The 21,830-nt window shown below is 41.0% G+C and overlaps 1 protein-coding gene across 4 annotated transcripts in view; it reads left to right on the forward strand.

The window, feature by feature from the left end:
• Positions 1-21,830, forward strand: part of ASAP1 (ArfGAP with SH3 domain, ankyrin repeat and PH domain 1) — a 407,759-nt gene that overhangs the window by 291,295 nt on the left and 94,634 nt on the right. For 2 of the 4 annotated variants that reach the window (XM_017499205.2, XM_017499185.2), the window contains exons 12-14: positions 732-740; positions 1,555-1,655; positions 7,021-7,090. In XM_017499205.2, coding sequence (XP_017354694.1) covers positions 732-740; positions 1,555-1,655; positions 7,021-7,090 — 180 coding nt within the window. The remainder of the gene's footprint in view (positions 1-731; positions 741-1,554; positions 1,656-7,020; positions 7,091-21,830) is intronic. The other 2 variants (XM_017499197.2, XM_037728520.1) reach the window with 1 other exon arrangement.

The following is a 21,830-nucleotide window of genomic DNA, read 5'->3' on the forward strand; positions in this document are numbered from 1 at the left end:
AAATGATCCCTGAAAGTATAGTCTTTCAGAGGTATTCAGGACATGATTTTGAACATAAAATCTGTCACGTGTAGAACAGCCTTAAAAAGATACATTGTCCTAGAGATTTTCCTTTGACTATTACTTATATTAATTTGCATCACCGAACATACATTACTTGGGCCAAAAAGATACCGAATGTCAGAAAGAAGCCATCCTGGCCTTAAAGGTATTTTGTATACAAGTCAGTAAATAGTCAATGGATGGTTTAGCTTACCTTGACGCCATCACATTTCAGGTGTTGTTTATGAAATGGATATATTTGATTTCTTTTCCCTTGGGAAAAAACATAGTCCTGCCGCAATTTGTGGCTGTTATTAGATTTCTGAATAATTGATTTTGGGTTTCACTGAGGTATTGATTCCCTATACTTAAATATTTGAGATTTGTCAACCATTTTTACTTTGGTAAAATATGTGTGTACCTCATGTTCTTCTATTTAGCCATGTTTCTGTTCTCATGCAATATGACCTGAAATAAAACCAGATAAATATAGACATTTTATTGTCCTATCACCCAAAGTTTATCATGAATCTAAGTATATGTTGTCTAGTATTATCTTTAGAATGATGTTTTCTGTGTACATTATATAAAATGCTTAAATTATGGGTGATATGATTTTCAATGAAATTAACTGTATTTTCAAATGTTCTACCTTTTTTCTCTGTTGCTTTTGCCCTTCCTGATCGAAGTCTAGGAGAGTAAGTCAATACTTTTTATGAGAATATATTGTCCTACTTGTATGTCTAAAGACCATGTTCTCATTCTGCAGTTCAACGTTGTTGATTTTATTTCTTACATTTTCATAATGTAATGACTGTTTCTAGTCATGTAGCCCTTAGAAACTATGTAAGTAGCGCTCAGTGGAGTGCTAATAATAAATCAACCTTTTTTGCATCTGTGTTGTTGGTTTGGCCCTTGTCACCTTCCACGACGGCATACACTTTTCACTGCCGTAGAATTGTCTTAATTGAAAAGTATGGTTGTAGGTATATTTTACAGAGCACTAACTGCAAAACAAGAAACATAATAATTGTTAAAACCTCACTTAGAAGGTTGCCCTTTTATTTGGGGGTGTTTTAGCAGAATGTAAAGGGAGAGAAGATACAGCCTAAGGGAAGAACATATTCAGGTTGTATGGACTTTATTTTGTGGTCCACTTCACTTTTTCCAATCCCTCCTATGGTTGCCTCTGCTGCTGGTGTAAACTGGTTTCAGTCTAGTAGTCTGTCTACCAGTGCACTGTGCTTGGTTGAATTCAGTTCAGAGTAGAGCTGGGTTTTGAACAAGAAATCAGAGACCCAGCCCAGCTCTGCCTCGGACTTGCTTTGTGACTCTGACAAGTATTTAGCTGCCCAGTTTCCTCCTCTAAAATAAAGGTAAGGACCTGGCAGCTCTTAAAGTTCCATAATTTCCCTAGACCCAGACTAGTGGTAAAGGCTCAGTGGCAGAATAGAATCAAGGATGTGAGAATTGTCTCCAGTTTTTGTTTCACCTGTAGTTTTTCTTTCCTAGGATTCGCAGAGCCGACAAGGAGGTTACAGCATGCATCAGCTCCAGGGCAATAAGGAATATGGCAGTGAAAAGAAGGGGTACCTGCTAAAGAAAAGTGATGGGTATGTATGAGCCCAGCCCAGTGTCTCAGCATGTGATTAACCTAGGAAATTTTTCCAGCCTCTCATATAGGGAAACACACTTAAAAGTTTTATAATACACTAGCTGCAGACCTTTAGCACACTGGTTTTCTTCAGGTAAGTCTGTAATTTAACCTGCTCTCTTTAGAAGAAGTGGTAATTGCTCTGTGGCCCCTAAATGGCATCTCTGACTTGTAGCATGCAGCTACTGAGCTCTAAGGCAGCTACTGAGTAGCACATGCAGCAGGCAAGTGCTGACCTCATACCTACCCACCTCTCCACTTTTATTCACTGCAGTTTTCTCTGCCTGGTTGCCCACCAGGCCACCCAACCTTGGGGGTCACCCTTGACTCCTCTTTTGCCTGTCGTATTATAGCTAATCTGGCAAAAGCCCTTCCATTTCTAACTCTAAATGTAGTATACTACTTGCCATCCACACGGTCCCGGTTCTAGGGTGAGCTGCTGCCGTCTCTGCTGGCCTATTCAGCAGCCTCCTAACTGTTCTCTTTTCTTCACTCATTCTTCTTTTTCTGCATTTCATCTTCACACAGCACTTAGAATGGTTTTTTAAAAATCATAAAGCACATGATGTCATTCCCCTGCTGAAAATACTCCAGTGGCTTCCCTTTGCAAATAGCATCTCAACCCAGCCTTTCCTGTCCTGCCCCATCTTGTTCCATTTTCTCCCCGGGCTTCTGCCACATGAGCCTTCTTTTCTGTTGCTTAAACAAATGATTCTGCTTCACAGTAAGTGCATAAGTAGAATCTTGATTATTCCCTTTAATAGTTGTCCTTTTGGAGGGAGAGGATAAGACCTTGCCCTGTCTTTCAGGCTGGAGTACAGTGGCACCATCGAAGCTCACTGCACCTCCACTGCTGGGCACAAGTGATTCTGCCACCTCAGCCTCCTAAGTACCTGGGACTACAGGCGCATGCTACACCACTGTGCCTGGCTATTTTTATTTATTTATTTATTTATTTATTTATTTATTTATTTATTTATTTTTGAGACGGAGTCTCGCTCTTGTTACCCAGGCTGGAGTGCAATGGCGCGATCTTGGCTCACCGCAACCTCCGCCTCCTGGGTTCAGGCAATTCTCCTGCCTCAGCCTCCTGAGTAGCTGGGACTACAGGCACGCGCCACCATGCCCAGCTAATTTTTTATAGTTTTAGTAGAGATGGGGTTTCACTGCGTTGACCAGGATGGTCTCGATCTCTTGACCTCGTAATCCACCCGCCTGGGCCTCCCAAAGTGCTGGGATTACAGATGTGAGCCACCGCACCCGGCCCGCTATTTTTATTTTTTATTTTATTTATTTACTTATTTTTGAGACAGTCTCTGTCGCCCAGGCTGGAGCAGTGGCGCGATCTTGGCTAACTATAACCTCTGCCTCCCAGCTTCAAGCTATTCTCCCGTCTCAGCCTCCTGAGTAGCTGGGAGTACAGACGCCTGCCACTACACCCAGCTGATTGTTTGTATTTTTAGTAGAGATCGAGTTTCACCATGTTGGCCAAGCTGGTCTCGAACTCCTGACTCAGGTAATCCACCCTCCTCGGCCTCCCAAAGTGTGGGATTACAGGTGTGAGCCACTGTGCCTGGCTGCAGCTAACTTTTTATTTTTTGTAGTGATGGGGTCTCACTGTGTTGCCCAGGCTGGTCATGAACTCCTCGGCTCAAGTGATCCTCCTGCTCAGCCTCCCAAAGTGCTGGGATTATAAGCATGAGCCACTGTACCTGGGAACAATCAATCGAGAACATTTCATTACCTGCAAATAGACCCTCCTTAGGAGGCTGCTGAACAGTCCAGGAGAGATGGCAGCAGCTCACCCTAGAGCCGGGACCGTGTGGATGGCAAGAAGTATACTACTTTTAGTTAGAAATGGAAGGGCTTTTGCCAGATTAGCTATAATACGACAGGCAAAAGAGGAGTCAAGGGTGACCCCCAAGGTTGGGTGGCCTGGTGGGCAACCAGGCAGAGAAAACTGCAGTGAATAAAAGCAGAGAGGTGGTTGGGTACGAAGCTGAGGTGGGTGGATAACAAGGTCAGGCCTCCCAAAGTGCTGGGATTACAGGCGTGAGCCACCGTGCCTGGACTAATTTTTTTTTTTTTTAAATATATGCAGGATCTCGCTATGTTGCCCAGGCTGGTCTTGAACTCCTGGCCTCAAAAAATTCTCCCACCTTGGCCCCCCAAAGTGTTAGGATTACAGGCATGACTCACTGTGTCTGGCCTGTTATCATTGTTTTTTTTTTTTTTTTTTAAAGAAACCTCCTTGTTGTGTGATTACTTGTGGATATGTGCTCCTTGTTTTAATCTGAGACATGTACATTTTTTGTTTTAATTTGTTTGTTAAAATTGCAGATATTTCTCTTCTAAATTTTTGAGGTCACTATTTTGCTTATTATTCTACTTATGCGTTCAACAGATATTTTGAGTCCTACTGTATGTCTAGGACCCACTCTTTTAGGCCCTGGGAATATAGCATTGAAAAAAGAAAATCTGGCCCTGATAGAGCTGACATTCTAAGGAAGGAAAGAGACAAAAATTAGTAAATATGTGGTAGATCAGATGGTAATTAGTGCCATGGAGAAAGATAAAGCAAGAGATGCAGGTGATGTGGGGGATGGGAGTGGTTCTTGCTATCATTACAGGTGGTTAGGGAAGACTTTATTGAGTTGATGTTTGAGCAAAGGAAGTGAGAAAATCTATACAGATAGCTGGAAGAAGAGGGAATAGTCAGGAGCATGCATCTCATGGTGACACATACCTCAGAGTTCAATGTAGCTAGAGTACTGAGCAAGGAGAATATCATAGGAGATAAAGTCAGAGGGATGGGGAACCACTCAGCGAGATGGGGAGTCATTAGAGGGTTTTGAGCCAGAAGACTGACATAATCTGACATATTTTGGAAGGTTCTCTCTGACTACCAAGTGAAGCACAGTCATGGAGGGTGAAAGCACAGAAACAAGGAGACCAGTTAGAGGGCTGCTTTGGAAACCTAGATGGGAGCTGATGGTGAGGCCAGGGGAACAGCAGAAGAAGGGTAAGAAGTGGTCAATTGTGGATAATGGAGGTAGGGCCAACGGGACTTGCTGATACGGGGTATAAAGAAAGAAAAGCAGCATCTGGCTCATTGTAGAATCACTCAGCTCAATCCCACTTTGAAAGTAAACGGAGAAAAGAAATACCAGCTAACAAAATCAGAGCTTTAAACTGAGCTCTAGAATAGTGATCAAATGCTAGTCTAAACCACATGAGATCAAGTGTACATGAATTGAAAATTCCGTAGTATATCTTGCTGAAAAGCCTCAAGCTCAGCTCCTTGTTCTTCCCTGACCATCTGTGGTATCAACATCTCTTGGAAACATGGTAGCCTGTTACTCTGCCATCAAGTGGAAAATTAATATTGTGTTCCATTATGAGCAACAGTGTACTATTATGTATCTTTTGAGGCAAAAGTATAAAAGTCATTTTTTTAAATCTAGTCACCTGAAATCACAGTGACCTTGAAATTAGAATTGCCTATTTCTAAGTGAAGTGGTTAAAATCTGAATATCCAGGGAAGATCAACAGAGTCTTTTCATAAGTGTTGCTTAGTTCAAACCCTAAAGTGTTCAAGTAAATTATCATCTTGTGAGCACCTGTGTGTGCCTGCCACACGCCCAGCCACCTGCTCACTCATCTCATTTGACACGTTTTGCAGAGAGGTTAAATAACTTGACTAAGATCATATGGACAGTAAGTATGAACACCCAAATTTGAACCTGTGTCTTCTGACCTCATGCCAGGGTATCTCCCCTTTGTTTTTCAAAGGGGCCACTGCTGCTGTTGATCCCCCTTGGGATATGCAAATTTGTGTTGTGGCAGCTTTCTTAGAGGACTGATTTAAGAAGGAAAAGAAAAACACTAGATGATACTGTTTTAAATGCCTGGGAAAGCTGCAGTGGTCTCCTGATGTCATGTTTCCATGGCATCAGAAAGCCTTCAAAACTTTCTTCCGGCCTAGGGAATCCCTGTTCCCTGCCCATTTCTTCTTACCTCATGGAAGTGGTCTCAACTAGTGCATTTGCACCTACCTGCACACACGCAGATCTGCCACACATGCAGTCTCTTGCCTGTGCCTGGAGCTACACACGCACACGCAAACTTTTCCAAGTTTAAATTAGTTTTATTTTATCCTTCAGTATCTTCAAATCACATTTTTCAAAATGTGTATTGCTTGTAACTATTTGTGAATGGTTTGGTCACCATTTACTTCCCTATGCAAATCACGAACAGTTCTTTCTCTGAGCTCTAAGGCATCATTTTGTCTCTGGAAGACCCCTAAAGGGGTGGTGTATGACTTACAAAAGTGATGATGCATTCTCGAGCCCTGACTCAGCTCGTCCTGTACATTCTGAGGCAGTTCACCCCTTACTCCCTGCATGGCAGACTTCTTGAGTTACTTTCTTAATATTAATTTTTTTTGTTGTTTTGTAGCTACGGGGTTCCCCTATGTTGCCTAGGCTGGTCTTGAACTCCTGGGCTCAAGCAGTCCCCCTGCCTCAGCCTCTCAAAGTGCTGGGATTACAGGCATGAGCCACCACACCCAGTCACTGTCTTAATTTTTAAAAATCAGTTATTAATAACAAGTAATTGAACATTCTTATGAAAGATTCACAGATATGTTTAAAAACTGCTTATTAACACCACCCCTAACAGGTTTGGGTTCCTTTCCCAGAGAGCAGTTATTATATCAGTGTAGTACCTGTAATTCCTTTATTCAGTCTCCTGCTGTTGGGTTATTATTGTTTCTGTTTCCAATTTTTACTGTCGAAAGCAGTGCTATGCTCGGGCACAGTGGCTCACACCTGTAATTTCAGCACTCTGGGAGGCCGAGGCGCGCAGATCACCTGAGCCCAGGAGTTTGAGACCATTCTGAGAAACATGGCAAAACCCTGTCTCTACTGAAAGTTCAAAAATTAGCCAGGCGCTCTGGCAGACGCCTGTAATCCCTGCTACTCGGGAGGATGAGACAGGAGATAACCCTGATCCTGGGAGGCGAAGGTTTCAGTGAACTGAGATTGTGCCTTTGCACTCTAGCCTGGGCGACAGAGCAAGACTCTGTCTCAAAAAAAAAACAAAAAAAAAAACAATACTGTAATGAGCATCCTTGTACCTGCCTACTTTTATGAATTACCTTCCACCTGGGATAATAAAAGGCAACCCGAATTTTGGTTTGGGGGGTTGGATTTTTTTGGTTTGGGGAAGTTATTTTGTAATTATTATTATGTATCATACTATATCATTGCATGTCCCAGAGTGAATCAGATACTACATCTACTTGTGTTTGACTTCCTCCTTAGGATCCGGAAAGTATGGCAGAGGAGAAAGTGTTCTGTCAAGAATGGGATCCTGACTATCTCACATGCCACAGTAAGTATGTTTCTTAATGTACCCTGCATTTGTTATGTTTTCTGGTTTCGTGGGCCAGAAAGCAAACACGATTATGTACTCAGCAGTAAAAATTTGCCCAAATATCTTTATGCATTTGGGTCAGATCATTTCAGATACTGCTTTACCAAAAAAAAAACAAACAAAGTTTTATCTTGTCCTGTAACGGTCTGCATCATTCTTTGGTATCACCAGAAACTTGTTTTTTTGCTCTCTCAAAATGAATAAGGTATTTTGATTTTATAAACTTATTTTTTGGGAACTATTGATTGTTCTGAAAAACCTAGTTTTTTTGAATTATAAAGATGACAGAAGCTGTTCTTTGCATGTAAAAATAATGTAAGAAACATAACAGTAGATGCAAAAACCTTAGGGTAGTCAAAGAAGCACACAGTAAGTCTGCCCTTTTTAAACCAACAGAAAACTCCTTTCAGTTTTTAAAGATGCAGAGATTCTAGTAGAAAATGTACCAAGCAGGAATGGAAATGGCAAAGTATATGCTAAGTCTTTTTAAATGTGCTTGCTGTTTAACCCAGTAATCTCAGTTTGGATTTAAAAAACTCATTAGGCCAGGTGCAGTGTCTCACACCTATAATCCCAGCATTTTGGGAAGCCAAGGCAGGTGGATCACCAGAGGTCAAGAGTTTGAGACCAGCCTGACCAACATGGTGAAACCCCATCTCTACTAAAAATACAAGAGAAAAAATAGCTGGGCATGGTGGCAGGCACCTGTAATCCCAGCTACTTGGGAGGCTGAGGCAGGAGAATTGTTTGAACCCAGGAGGCGGAGGGTGCAGTGAGCTGAAATCGCGCCACTGCACTCCAGCCCGAGCAACAGAGTGAAACTGTCTCAAAAAAAAAAAAACCTCATTAAATTATAGTATCCTGTGCCAAGTGATGTCCTTGGGCCGCTGCTCAATTAATTACCAACAGAATAGTAGAAATGAGAGATGAACATCTTACACTGGCAATTTTGTATGACTTACAGCTGACTTTACATATCTCTCTCAGGGAGGAAAGGAACTACCACTTACCTTCATAAAATTTATTTCACTTAATCCTCCCAGCGACCTATGTGGTATAATAGCCTTCATTTTATAGATGAAGAAACTGAGGCACAAAGAACAGCTATAACTTGGCTAGTAACTGGCAGAATTGGAAGTTCAAACTTGGGTGTCTGTCTGACATTAGTCCATGTGGCCCTTCTCTCTCTTCCTGCAGAACCCGTCATCTTACTAGACTGTGAACACCTCTTAGGCACTTACCTAGTCCTGTTCTTCTTTCTGTTGTGAGCCTCTCACACAGAACTTGACACACAGAAGACTCCTAGTACACACTTGTGGCCCAGTCCTTTGTGTAAATGACTGCACACATCTAAAGATTGTTGTCCTTTATGGAACTTGAGCAGTTGCATTGTCTTTGTCCCTTGCCCCACTGCAGCCCACTTTCCGTGATTCCTCAGAGGAATTCCTGAGGTCTTTGATTTCCCTGAAACAGCCCAGCTGAAATTTTTAGCTTTCATGCCAGTTGTGTCCAGCTACCCATCTGATAGAAATCCTACCCACAGACTTAGATCTGTTCATAATTATGATTGAGTCTATCTAAGAATTACTCATTTCTTTAGCAACCCTTATTTAAGCTTCCATTCTGCCATGTTCTGGCCTAGGTATCAAAGATGCATGGATGAAAAATTAGCTAATTTTTACTTTCTTATATTTAATTCCATACACAGTCACCTGTGTATGCTAGAGTGAAAATTTCTGATCCTTTTACTATAGATGATGTGTTTTTAGTCAAAGAGTTACCATGTTTTTGTTTTGTTTTGTTTGAGAGAAAGTCTGGCTCTGTTACCCAGGCTGGAGTGCAGTAGCACGATCTGTTTACTGCAACCTCCTCATCCTAGGCCCAAGCCATCCTCCCACCTCAGCCTCCAAAGTGCTGAGAATACAGGTGAACACCATGACGCCCAGCTAATTTTGGTATTTTGTGTAGAGGTGGGGGTTTTGCTGTATTGCCCAGGCTGGTCTTGAACTCCTGGGCTTAAGCGATCCACCCACCTCAGCCTCCCAAAGTGCTGTGATTACAGGCATGAGGCACCACACCCAATCAGAGTTACCATGTGTACCCCAAGTCTCCTTGTCTTCTGCTGCGGAGCTCTCCCCTTGGATTTGTCAGGCTGTAACAGTTCTCACTAGGCATTTTGAGAAGTTATATAATGGCTGTATCATGTTGTAATTATTTGCTTTTCTTAGAAATCTGCTGTGAAAGGCATTGCAGAGTGGTGGGAGATCATATAGTTGGTGAAGTGAATCAGTGGCACTGCTTAGTAGTTATATGACCTTGGGCAATTTGCTAAAAATAAAATAAGTTCCCTTCCCCCTCTTGTTCTTATTCCTGCCAAAACATATTGTTGTGGCCAAGCCAACTATTTATATGCATTCTTAAAGCTCAAATTAACAACAAATATCACATCACCCACATTGTCTAGTGGATAAGAGAATGGACTGTGGCATCTGTCAAATCTAAGTCTGAATGCCAACTTTGCCATTTATTTGTGACCTTGAGAAAAGTATTTACGCATAAAGATTATATGAGGATTCAGTGAGATAACATGCCATGTGTGGCTATTCTGTTAATAGTTATTATTGCTGTTGCCATTAGTTTATTGGATGTTATTGACAATAACTGAAACCTCTTGACAAGCAGACCCTCCTGCTACAAACATCAGCACTCTCCTGCCCCCAGAGCAGCCTGGAGGGAAATGGCTTACTCCCCTAACTTCTGATTCCCTCCTGTTGATTTGTGCTATTCTATTCCCCCTTTTTCATTGGCTTTGGCCCAGACCTTTTTTGCTGCCAGTTACATCACTCGTAATCACATTGCTGCTCCCGCAGAAAGGTGTCTAGTCAGTTTTAGCTGGCTTTTCCTGACTTTGCAAACACCATCAATTAGAATTAGGTTGAAAATCAAGGCCAGCAGTTTTCTGAGAAAAACATAAAGGGCTTCATGGATCTTTGAAAAAGTGGTGAGAAGAACCTTTGTTGTCAGAAAACTTGAGGTGTTTGTTTGGGAAACATGGAAATTTCTTTGGTTTGAAGGCCCTAATCAGTGTCACCTCTGCAAATGGAAGTAGAGGGCCAAGTATGCATTTAGATTAATGGTGCAAGGTTTGTTGGCTTGGGCACCCAAGCAAGATCTGCTCCAGCGGTGATTCATCTCCCCAGCTTACTATTCTAGGGAGAAATACATTTCTGTGTACACCTGAAAAATTTGCAGCCCATCCTTAGAAGATTTCATTCATAAATTCTTTGCTTTTCATGTATCTGTTAAGATATAAATTTTTTTTTTACTGGCAATTCAGAGTAATGCAGCACTGTGGAAACCAAATTCAGTGTGAATCTCTGAATTTGCTATAACAATAGTAATATTAATGATAGCAGCTTCCAACTGTGGACCATCTAGTATGTTCTAAACACAGTATAAGATGCTTTCATTTCAAAATATCAGTTCTAACAAATACATGGCAAACATTTCGGTTAGCCTCAGGCCAGGCAAGGTGGCTCACACCTGTAATCTGCTCATGCCTGTAATCCGCACATGCCTCAGTTTGGGAGGCCAAAACAGGCAATAGCTTGAGCCCAGGAGATTGAGACCAGCCCAGGGAACATAGCAAAACCCCATCGCTACAAAAAAAATCCAAAAATTAGCTGGGCATGATGGTGCACACCTATAGTCCCAGCTACTCAGGCAGCTAAAGTGGGAGAATTGCTTGAACCTAAGAGTTGGAGGCAGCAGTTAGCCAAGATTGTGCCACTGCACTCCAGCCTGAGTGACAGAGCCAGACCCTGTCTCAAGAAAAAAAATGTTAGCCTCAAAACTTAAGTATAAAATTTATATGAAGCCACTATACTATTATAGATTTCTATACTTTCTAATTGTTTGCTTTTTCTAACTACAAGCATTATAATATAAATAAATGTAATAAAACAAATTACAACAAAAAGTATAAGAATTATAGTTGACATATTACTTTATTGTAGTAATCTTGAAAAATCAATTTCAAAAGTATAAGCAGCTATCCTCTTCAAAAACCCTACTCCCTGAATTTAATAACCACAGCGTCACCTTGTTTAAATAATGGATATAAAAAGAGAAAGAACTACCATCTGTGGAACACTTGGAGTGCACCCTGTACTTCATCTTCAAGGTGGCCCTACAGGATAAGCATTACTATCTGCCTTTCTCACCATACTGGAAGTTCCTAGGAGGTAGGGACCACATCTTACTCATCTTCAAATTTTTAATACCTAACACATTGCCTGACATGTTCTTAGTGTTCAGTGAACACTTTTCTAATGAGACTGCATTTTATAGATGAAGCTCAGAGAGGTTAAAATAGCTGGACAGTTTTTCAGCCTTAAAGCCTATACTCTTTCTACTGTATCATAGGGTTTTGTTTTTTTTTTCTCAGATGCCAGATTGTTGTTAGGTCTTTGAAAGTTTCATGAATAACAGTTCTTTGCAGTGGAACTCTCTACCTTGGCCTAACCTTGAAACTCCTTAAATTAGTCATAGGGTCTTAAGGGTAGAGAAAGCTGTAAGGGATTCTGGGAAGGGAGGAGGAGTACTAGCCATGAAGATAAAACAAGTGTTCCAACAATTTATATTTGAATCAAACTGCCTAAATAATATGTTACATCTTTTAAATGTCTTCAGATGCCCATATGATTAACACTTGGAGCAGTTATTCGATTTATAGCCACTTTTTTCTCAATCAGCCAACACCAAAAGTGTTTTTAATAGCACACAGAAGTTCGTTAAGGCCTGATGTTTTACTCAAAAAGGTTAAATCCAGCTGACCTCTTTAGAGGTTCCACCTCATAGGTAGATAGTGTGTGTGTGTGTCCACCTGCTTGATAGGCTGATCATTTTAAACAGGGAGATCCAGAGTACATCCTTTTGAGTCCATCTGCAGTTAAATGCCCATTCAGCATCTTATTGTATGTACATTTTATTAAGCTACTTAACTTCTACTACTCATCTGTAAAACAGAATACCAGTACCTGTTTTCCATGTTGTGAGAATTACATAAGATGATGCATTTAAAGCTTTGCAGAGCCTGGATCACAATAAGTGTTTCTAAAACTTAATAGCTCTTGTCATCTCAGTGAGCTGATGTAGGATCACAGCATCCAGAACCCTGGAGTCAGACTGCCTAGGCTTGAATTTCAACCCTGACACTAAATCTCTAGTGAGGATTTTTCATCTGAATAAAATGGAGCTGTTAATAAGGCCTAATTCATAAGTGGTTGTAAAGATTAAATGAGTTTATTGATTATAAATAATTAGAACAGAATGTAGGGCAGAATTAGTGCTCAGTAAATGTCAGCTATTATTATTACCACTTCTCTAATGTGTAACTATCTTCATTTTAAACTGTGGTTTATTGGAATTCTTTTTTTTTTTTTTTTTTTTTTTTTTTTTTTTTTTTTTTTTTTTTTTTTTTTTTTTGGATACAGCATTTCCCTTTTGCCCAGGCTGGAGTGCAGTGCCACCATCTTGGCTTACTGGGCTCAAGCAATTCTCATGTCACAGCCTCCTGAGTAGCTGGGATGACAGGCATGTGTTGTGGATGGCCGGCTAACTTTTAGTAGACACTGCGTTTTGCCATGTTGCCCAGGCTGGTCTTGAACTCCTGACTTAACGTGACTTCCCAAAGTTCTGGGATTACAGACGTGAGCTGCCGCGCCTGGCCATTGGAATTCTTCTGTATTGCTGTTTTCATTACTACTCAGTGTACTTTACAGAGCCCATTTGGGATACCTGTTCTCTCATAGAGATTTAATTTCTGCCTGTTAGGGATTAATAGCAGCTCTGTCACCTTCCATGGCATTTCACTAAAGCAAGAATTGGATGTGTTTCTTCTCCCTTTTCTTTGGCTCTTTGGACCTAACGTCTGTTGTTTTCTTGCCCTATCCAAAGCCCTGAAGATAACATTCAGCTGCCAGGGCTTTAAAAGAAGCACTAAAAGCACATTGAGGAAGCAGGAAGAGACCTGCAAAATGGAGTGCTCTCTTCTTTGCAGTGTATTCAATAGCCTTGTTCCTGTGACTGGCCTTCAGAGGCTCTCCTGGGCTGTCCCCTGATTCCACATCTTTACCCTCATTGTCACTGAGAAGAGAGAATGAGAATATTTTTCTTTGCTCCAACAGATTAGAAAGCAGCACTGTGAGTTGTAAGAGGGCAAACTTTGGAGCCAGTTAAACCCAGACTCAAACCCCTGAAAAAACTGTAGGACCTTGGATAAGTTACTTAAGCTTTTGGAGCCTTGATTTTCTCAGATATAAAATGAGCATAATTTGCTCATTAAAATTTTTTTATTCCTTTCTAGGCTAGGTACTATAGAAGCAGTGATGAATTAGTGGCCCTATCCTCCTGGAGCTTGTACTAAACAAAGGATAAGTCCCATAAAAGAAGTGAGCAGAAGGTCGTGATGGAAAACAAATGGGCAGCTACTTTCGTGTGGTCAGGAAAGGCTTTTCTGGTCATTTAGCATAAAGCTAAGGCAAGGAGAGCCCTGGTAGAGGGGGGAAAATAGTCCAAAATCATGAGGCTAGACAGTGTGTTCATGGAACCTAAGAGAGGCCAGTAAGGGTGGAAATGATAACACTTTCCTTACTCTCTGTAAAGAGTTCAGAGGTTCAAATAAGACACTCCTTGAAAGCTGTTGCTATCTATGTATTCTAGCTACCAAAAAAAAAAAATACGTAAAAGTTAAGGATGCACTTGAAGTATCGTTTTAATTCTGTCTGAATTGCTCCTTCCCCCTTTTGAATTACAATTCTGTTTTATGTCTCTTTCAACAGCTTCAGGTAATGCCATTTTTTTCCCCTTCACTTTATGAGCCAGTTCTTCACCTTGCTGTCATTGTGACTGTTGTGACATTTTCATTTATGAAAACTCACTAATATCCCCTCGCTCTTTTAAACAAAAGACCAGCTGTTAACTTTCCTGAATGAAATTCAAAATGCATCTGCAAGTGGGGCACGGTGGCATGCACCTGTAGTCCAAGGTACTTGGGAGACAGGCCAGTGGATTACTTGAGGCCAGGAGTTCAATGCTGCAGTGTGCAATGATTGCACCTGCACTCCAGCCTGGACAAAATAGCAAGACCCTATCTCTGATAAAAGGAATGCAACCACGGGTCCAAAGGCACTGGTGTTGAACCTTCTCCACAGCCATGTTCCCTGGCAAAAGAAATATAGTTGTTCCAGTATAGAAAATGTTATTTGGACATATGACATAAGCTGCACTGTTTGCAAAACTAAGAGTCACTGTGAAATATCTTTGTCTTGCACATTGCAAATGCAGAACCTGAAGACATAAATGTCTACTAGAGGGCTTCCCAAGTTCTATAAAACATAAGTTTAGAAATATATCTGCTAATATCATACAGGTTATTCTTTGAAATAATACATGCAGCAGAGACATTTACTCTATTTGAATCCTGGTGGAGGGCTTTCTTTTCCCTATTTGAAATACAAGATTAGCTATTAGAAGCATCAGTATACAGTTTATTGCAAATGAAAACTCTCATCACTTGTACCTGAATGAACCATTGCACGTGATGGAAGGGGCTGTAATTGGCCAAATGAATCCAATTACTCTGATCCCTTGTGGGACATTAGAATCACCTGGTTCTACCCTCAGTGATTCTGATTTAACTGATCTAGTGATGAAGCCCAAATACTGCTGATCAGATAACTTCAACTTCACCCAGAGCAGAAACCCTCTGAGCCCTTCCACCACTATTTGCTACTGTTAAAATATAGAGGGGCTAGAATGGAGTTGTGTTACTCAGAAATCTGCAGGCAATGACAGTGGTATTTGTCAACTTTGTGAGCTGGATTGTGGGCCTCAGTTAGAACTTAGCCAGTTTAAAGTCTAATTCTCATCACCTCCTTCTTTATTCTAGTTCAGTGCCCTTTTAATAAATGAAACAGTAAAGTCAGAGCAATGGACAGGTCTAAGCTTCTTGCAAGGCCAGATGTTTGTTAAAACACTTAGTATTTTAAGTCTCCAGAATTACTGTGTTTTTTCACCACTCTCTGGTTCTCCTGTGGGTGCGTGGAGTCCCTCTGTTAGCAGGCTGTGTGTCATCACAATCACCAGGGTTGTGTCCCCTAGACTTCTGTGCTTCTTCTGATGCTGCCTATTGCCCATGCTCATTCAGTTTACTCCCCTAGAACCTCCACCTTAGATAAGATCTGTTGTTCTATTTGAGCCTTAGTGACTTAATGGAAAACACTCCCAGAGATGATTGCATTTTACCAAGGAATACTGCCTTAATCTAAAGGGAAATGGATAATAATGGAATTTTATGTATCAGCTATGTGGACACCATCAGAGGAGGTATTTTTGGAAGAATTGGTAATTGTGAAGATAGTTGTCCAGGTGCAGTGGTTCACACCTGTAATCCCAACACTTTGGGAGGCCGAGGAAGGAGGATCACTTGAGTCTAGGAGTTTGAGACCAGCCTGGGCATCATACTGAGACCTTGTCTCTACAAAAAAAAAATTAGCTGGGTGTGGTGTCACCTGCCTGTAATCCAGCTACTCAGGAGGCTGAGGCAGGAGGATTGCTTGAAACCAGGAGGTCCAGGCTGCAGTGATCCATGACTGTGCCTTTGCACTCAGCCTGGGTGACAGAGCAAGACCCTGTCTCAGAATAAAATAGGTGACATTTATTGAGCACTCACTACATGCTAGGCACTTTACGTACGTTATGTTTTACCTTTGATAACACCTTCACAAGAAAGTAGGTATTAATCCCCTTTTTAGTGGGAAGAAGCCTGAATGTCACATTAAGTGCTAAAGCCAGCTATCCCAAGAAGGTAAAGTCCAGAGCCTTTGCTGCCTCCCACTTGGAAGTAGAGTACCAGACATTTGTCATGCATTGCCTAGTTCTTTATTGCGGCGGAGATAGCATTGTTTTCCCTTGTGGTGGTGAGATAGCTTGAGACTCAGAAGAGCTAAGATAATTGCTTAGCTCTAAGATACTTGCTGTCCCACCCTTGGCGACAGAATGAGACACTGCCTTTAAAAAAAAAAAAAAAAAAAAAGTCTTACTTTAATCTAATGTTCTGCTGTTACGAGGCGGGACCTGAAGGCAGAGTTAACTTAACCTTTTGGTGCCTTATTTTCCTCATCTGTCAAGAAGTAAAATAGTGGTACTTAGTTTCAGGGTGATTGTGAGAATTAAGTGAGCAAGTATATGTAAGACAAACGGCATGGGGCCCAGCATGAGTAAATGCTGTGTTCTCATCAAAATGATGATTCCCTCGCTTTAAAGACTGCCCTTTCTGTGTGAGGATAATATAAGTCTCAAACACATGTTTGTCTCAGCCACTCACTGCCCATTTCTTTTTATAAAATGCGATGAGAATAGTTTTTTTAAAACATGAACTAGGGGCCTGGCACGGCGGCTTATGCTTAATCCCAGCACTTTGGGAGGTTGAGAGGTGTGGATCACAAGGACACGAGTTTAAGGCCAGCCTGGCCAACATGGTGAAACCCCATCTCTGTTAAAAATACAAAAAATTAGCTTGGTGTGATGGCACAGGTGCCTGTAATCCCAGCTACTCGGGAGACCGAGGCAGGAGAATCACTTGAACCTGGGAGGTGGGAGGCAAAGGTTGCGGTGAGCTGAGATCGTATCACTGCACTCCAGTCTGCATGACAGAGTGAGACTCCGTCTCAAAAAATATATATATACTATAGCTCAGATGTTTTAGTATCAAATTAATGCATTTCATACAAATATTCCAAATCTGAAGGTTTTTGTTTTATGTACCCTTGTAGGATAACATGACGTAAAGTGGCTATTGTAGCTAAATAGGAAATGTGAATTTAAAAATTCTTCTTGTACTGGCCCTAATTCTATATACTAGCAGATAGTAGGTACTCAATAAATATTTGCAGAAATGCCTGCATGGATAACTGTCTAGCGCATTCATTGGATGCAGCAACATCAGCAGGAGCCCCCAGTAAGCTCTTTTTTTCTATTTGCATTGTAGCATTGATTGTTTAATGTTGATTTGAGTGGAATATCCTCTCAAAAGTAAGGTAGCAGCTTCCTTGCTACAATGAAAGACATTTTCTTGGAGCGCTCCATTTTCAAATATTTCTTTCTCACATGTGCATACATTCTGCCAACTGGAAATGAGGCCCTTTATTAAAATGGTTGAGAGATACAGTGATAATAAATGTTTGGCAAAAAAATAAAGTGGTTGGGAGGGTTAAGGGAATTCAGTCATCCACTCTCTGAAACGAATTAGTTCAGTTAGATAATCTCTACTTATATCTTCTCTGTCTGAAGGATCACACAAGGGCTGGGAGAGCTTGAGCTGTGGCTACAGAGTAGTAAGTTTGGAATTCGGAACGTATATCTGGAGGGCAAATGAGGGAACTGGCCATTTAAGGGCAGTAAGAACCTGAAAAGACAAAACAGTAAAGCTATATTTTGACTGACTTTGTAAGTTTTCCAAGGGCTTGTCTTGATAGGGAAACATTGTGATAAGTGAAAAGAGATTTGTTCAGAATTCAGCTTTGCCTTTTACTTTTTGCAAAACATAGGTTAGTTTACTTCACCTTCCTGATCCTTGGTTACCTCATTTATGAAATGGCTTTAGGAACAGTACCTAAGTCACAGAGTCATTGCAAAAATTAAATAATAGAATAGGTATAATGTCCCTGGCAGTTTAGATGTTCAGTTTTTTTAAAAACAACTGTTACCTTTTATCTTTATGGAAGGCCAAAAGCTAATAGTCTTGATTGCCAAAATTCTGGAGATAAGGTCTCTCTGCAGTGGTAGGTGTTCAGCATGTACCTTAATTTCTTGCCAGGGGTTTGTTGTGGTTGTTGATTGTGTGCCAAAAATATATGTCCCTATAGGGGACAGTAGGTGTCTAAAAAAGTATTGACTAAATGAAAACTTCGAAAATGACCATAATGGTCTGAGCAGCTCTGTTTTCGGGCACTAGCATAGGAAGTTAAGAGAGCTTTGTAATTTTATTTTTACCTCTTTCCACATGTCAGCTTCATCTTGGCTGGGTGAGGCCTATTTTCCAAGTAATTAATGATATTCACTTCTTACTTGTAAAGCAGAGCAATTCAGTATGATGATGGGAGGAAATAATTTAATTTCTGGGTACTAATTCCAGTAGCAGCTGTTTTCTGCTAAGTGAGAAATATGTCTGTGCTAACAGCTTTACCCTTCCAGCAAAAACGCTGGAACCTTGGCGCATGCTAAGATATTTAAAGACAAATGTGTGGTGTTTATTTTCTTTTAGGAAACACAGAAACATTAACTGGAATTGGTTCATTCTGTTTCTGCGTGCATTTCTACTTACATGTTTGATGATTTTCCTAGCTGAACGGCCACTTTGTATTATGTCAGAGGGATATCTTCATCATTTCTCCTCATAAAATATACCCAGAGCTTCCCTGGTTGAAACATAAAAAAAAAAAAAAAAAAAAAAAAAAAAAAAAAAAAAAAAAAAAAAAAAAAAAAAAAAAAAAAACCTTAAATAGGTTTGCCTTTTGTGTGAAGGTGTGTGGGCAACGGGTATGTAAAATGAAGACATCCGTGTATATTGTTAATTGGGAAAAATGGTTTACAAAACAGTATATACAAGTTGAGCCAACGTACGTCCAAAAAAAAACCAGACATCTCACACATACATCTTGGTAAAATTAAGGTATTAACAATATTTAATGCTGCGTGTAAAAGTGAGATTAATAATTAATGCTTGGCTTCTTCTTTGCACTATCCCTGTCTCATTTTCTTCTATGAATGTGTCTTATTTTAATGAGAAGTAAAACCTGAAAAAGGACAAGCCTCAGAGTTTGAACGAACAGAGTTGTAGAATCTTCATTTTTGAAAAGTGTCATAACTGTATTTGGAGAAGCTCTTACTGTAGCTTTTCAAAGAGATGCTGCTCAAGAGAGCCTTCAGGAGCCATGTGTCCCTCCCTCTAATCACCATTCAAAAGGTTCCTGGACTGAGTAATTCACATATTAGGGTAAAGATTACCTGTGGAATGATGCATTAAAAGCGTCCCTTTCTAGCTGCCTTAAGCCTCTGGCTACCAGCACTACTATTATAAAGTAGCTCTAATTCAGGCCCTCCTCATTTTATTGCTTATCTTTCTTACTTTCTCAGCTTCTCTCTACCTCCCACACCAATTACCCCTGTGAAATACAGGTCACTCCACTGATTAGCTTCCTTTGGTACATTGCCAGGGTCATGGGTGGGAATGTGAGTTTCTTAGTGTCACATGCAGAGTCTCCCTTTGTGTGTGCTCATCATCACCTCCTGCAGCTTGTCCTCTCCTATGCCCCAGGCCTCTGGACCCGATCCTCACGCTTCCCAGTTTGTCTGTTCTCCTTCCTCCAAGTCCTCTCTAGAAGGTTGAGGCTGCCTTTGTGGAGCCTTGCCTACATCTTTGGTGCACACCCTTGAGCTCAGGTCCCTGGGCCCCGTACCTAGTCAGGTCAGTTTCCATAGATGCTTGATGGCACAGACCATGTGTTTTTCAGATGTACGTGGAATGTGGTAGAGGCTTGATATATATATGATGAATGAATAGAAATTCAAACTAGGAATTCAAAGTGGCTTCTAAAATTTCTCTTTTTCCCAATTATGAAAGTAAGTAGAGGAGAATCAAATAACCCAAGAAGATATTAAAACAGAAGTTAATCTTTGGAGCTTTTGCTTTATTGACTTCTAACCCTTACTGTAACCAGGAGGAAATGTTCTTGTGTGCTGGGCATCCAGCTGTTATTCCCCAAGCTATATCAGATTACTTTCTTTCCAAACTGGACTGCAGAGTGAACGCAGAAGAGAATAAGTGGGGGCTCTGACCCATGCAAACCGTTTCCTTACTGGGAGAGCTTAGGAATGTTACTTAACCTCTCTGTGCCTTCATTTCTTCACTTAGTAAAAGAAACTAAAAAGACTTCCCTCACAGGTAGTACATGAGATAGCATATGATATAAGATGCCTGGAATGTTGTCATTCATTTAGTAAATATTTATTGAGGGTTGGACATGGTGGTTCATGGCTATAATCCCAGCACTTTGGGAGGCCAAGGCAGGAGGATCACTTGAGGCCAGGAGTTTAAACTGCTTGGGGAAGAAAGCAAGACCCCGTCTCTACAAAAAAACAAAATAATTAGTCATGGTGAGGTGTACCTGTAGTCCCTGCTACTTGGGAGGCTGAGGCAGGAGGATGCCTTGAGCCCAGGAGTTCAAGGCTGCAGTGAGCCATGATTGCATCACTGCATTCCACCCTGGCAACAGAGTGAGACCTGTCTCTAAAAAAAACATATATTTTTGATTAGCCTCATGTGGCATGCACACATAGTACCAGTTACTAGGAAGACCAAGGTAGAGCAATTGCTTGAGCCTAGGAGGTCAAATCTGCTGTGAGCCGTGATCTTGCTAGTACCTGATGTGTGCCAGGCACATTTTAATGAGAAAAAAAATATGTGTGCCCTTAGTGGGAAGGAAGGCAGGAAGCAAATAAGGAGTGATAAGAGCCAGAAAGAAAACACAGCAGGGTGTACAAGAATGGAACATCATGGGGAGGTGGTCAGGCCAGGCACTGCCCCCTCTGAGGAGGTGCTGATTGATGAGAATCCTGCAAGAAGTAAGCAGGGCCTGCAGGAATGTGGGAGCAGCAGGAGGGACCAGTGCCCCTCGTCAGCCAAAGAAAAAACTCAGAGTGACAGGAGCTAAGTGGGAGAAGGGGGCCTGCTGTTGGTGCCTGGAGGTCATGGCGCAGATGTGTGTTGGTTCTGAGCAGGATGGGAATCAACAGCAAGGACTCAGTAGATACATAGACATTTCCAGAATTTCTCTTCTGTTTTGTTTTCTTTTTTATCTCCTTTACTTAAACAATATGAAAGCATTTCCTAAACTGTTCTACTGTGGTATAACTGAGAGTAAATAATTTAGTTTTACTTTTAGTCTGCTGAAATCCCAGGAAAGATTATACCGTCTCTAATCAATATACCTATAAATTAGTACTAAATGTCAAGAAAGTGCCTTGAAATTTTGGAAAGTTATGCAAACATCTGGTGTTAAAATTATTACTGTAGTGATTTCCATGCTTCAAATGCCTTGGTCCTTCGACTTTTGTAGGACATACCACCCCCCTCTGGTATTCACGGGCTCAGCACTGGGTATATCAGCTGCTTAGACAGTCAAAAACTGTGCATACTTGGCTCCTCAAAGTCACCTTTGGGATGATGGCTTTGTTAGATGCCTCACTGGCAGCTCAGTTTGGAGAAAAACACTCTGTGTAGGCAGGATGTTCCTATGTCAAACACAGTTCATGTTAACATAGCAAAAGTCAGTCTAGTAGATTTGACCAACTTCTAAGAGAATAAACATCATACGTCATCACCATTGAAGTTGTGAGTCAATCATGGAGTGACTTAAACTGTGTAAATTCCTTATCAGCAAAATACTTTGAAATAGTCCATGCTTAGAAATGAGAGGTGAGGAGGGAAAGGAGCAGAAAAGATAACTATTGAGTACTGGGCTTAATACCTGGGTGATAAAGTAATATGTACAACAAACCCCTGTGACACATGCTTACCTGTGTAACAAACATTCACATGTATTCCCAAACCTAAAAGGTTTTTTTTTTTTTTTTT

This window comes from Cebus imitator, unplaced genomic scaffold, assembly GCF_001604975.1.
Source record: "Cebus imitator isolate Cc_AM_T3 unplaced genomic scaffold, Cebus_imitator-1.0 Scaffold13, whole genome shotgun sequence".
Taxonomy (NCBI): domain Eukaryota; kingdom Metazoa; phylum Chordata; class Mammalia; order Primates; family Cebidae; genus Cebus; species Cebus imitator.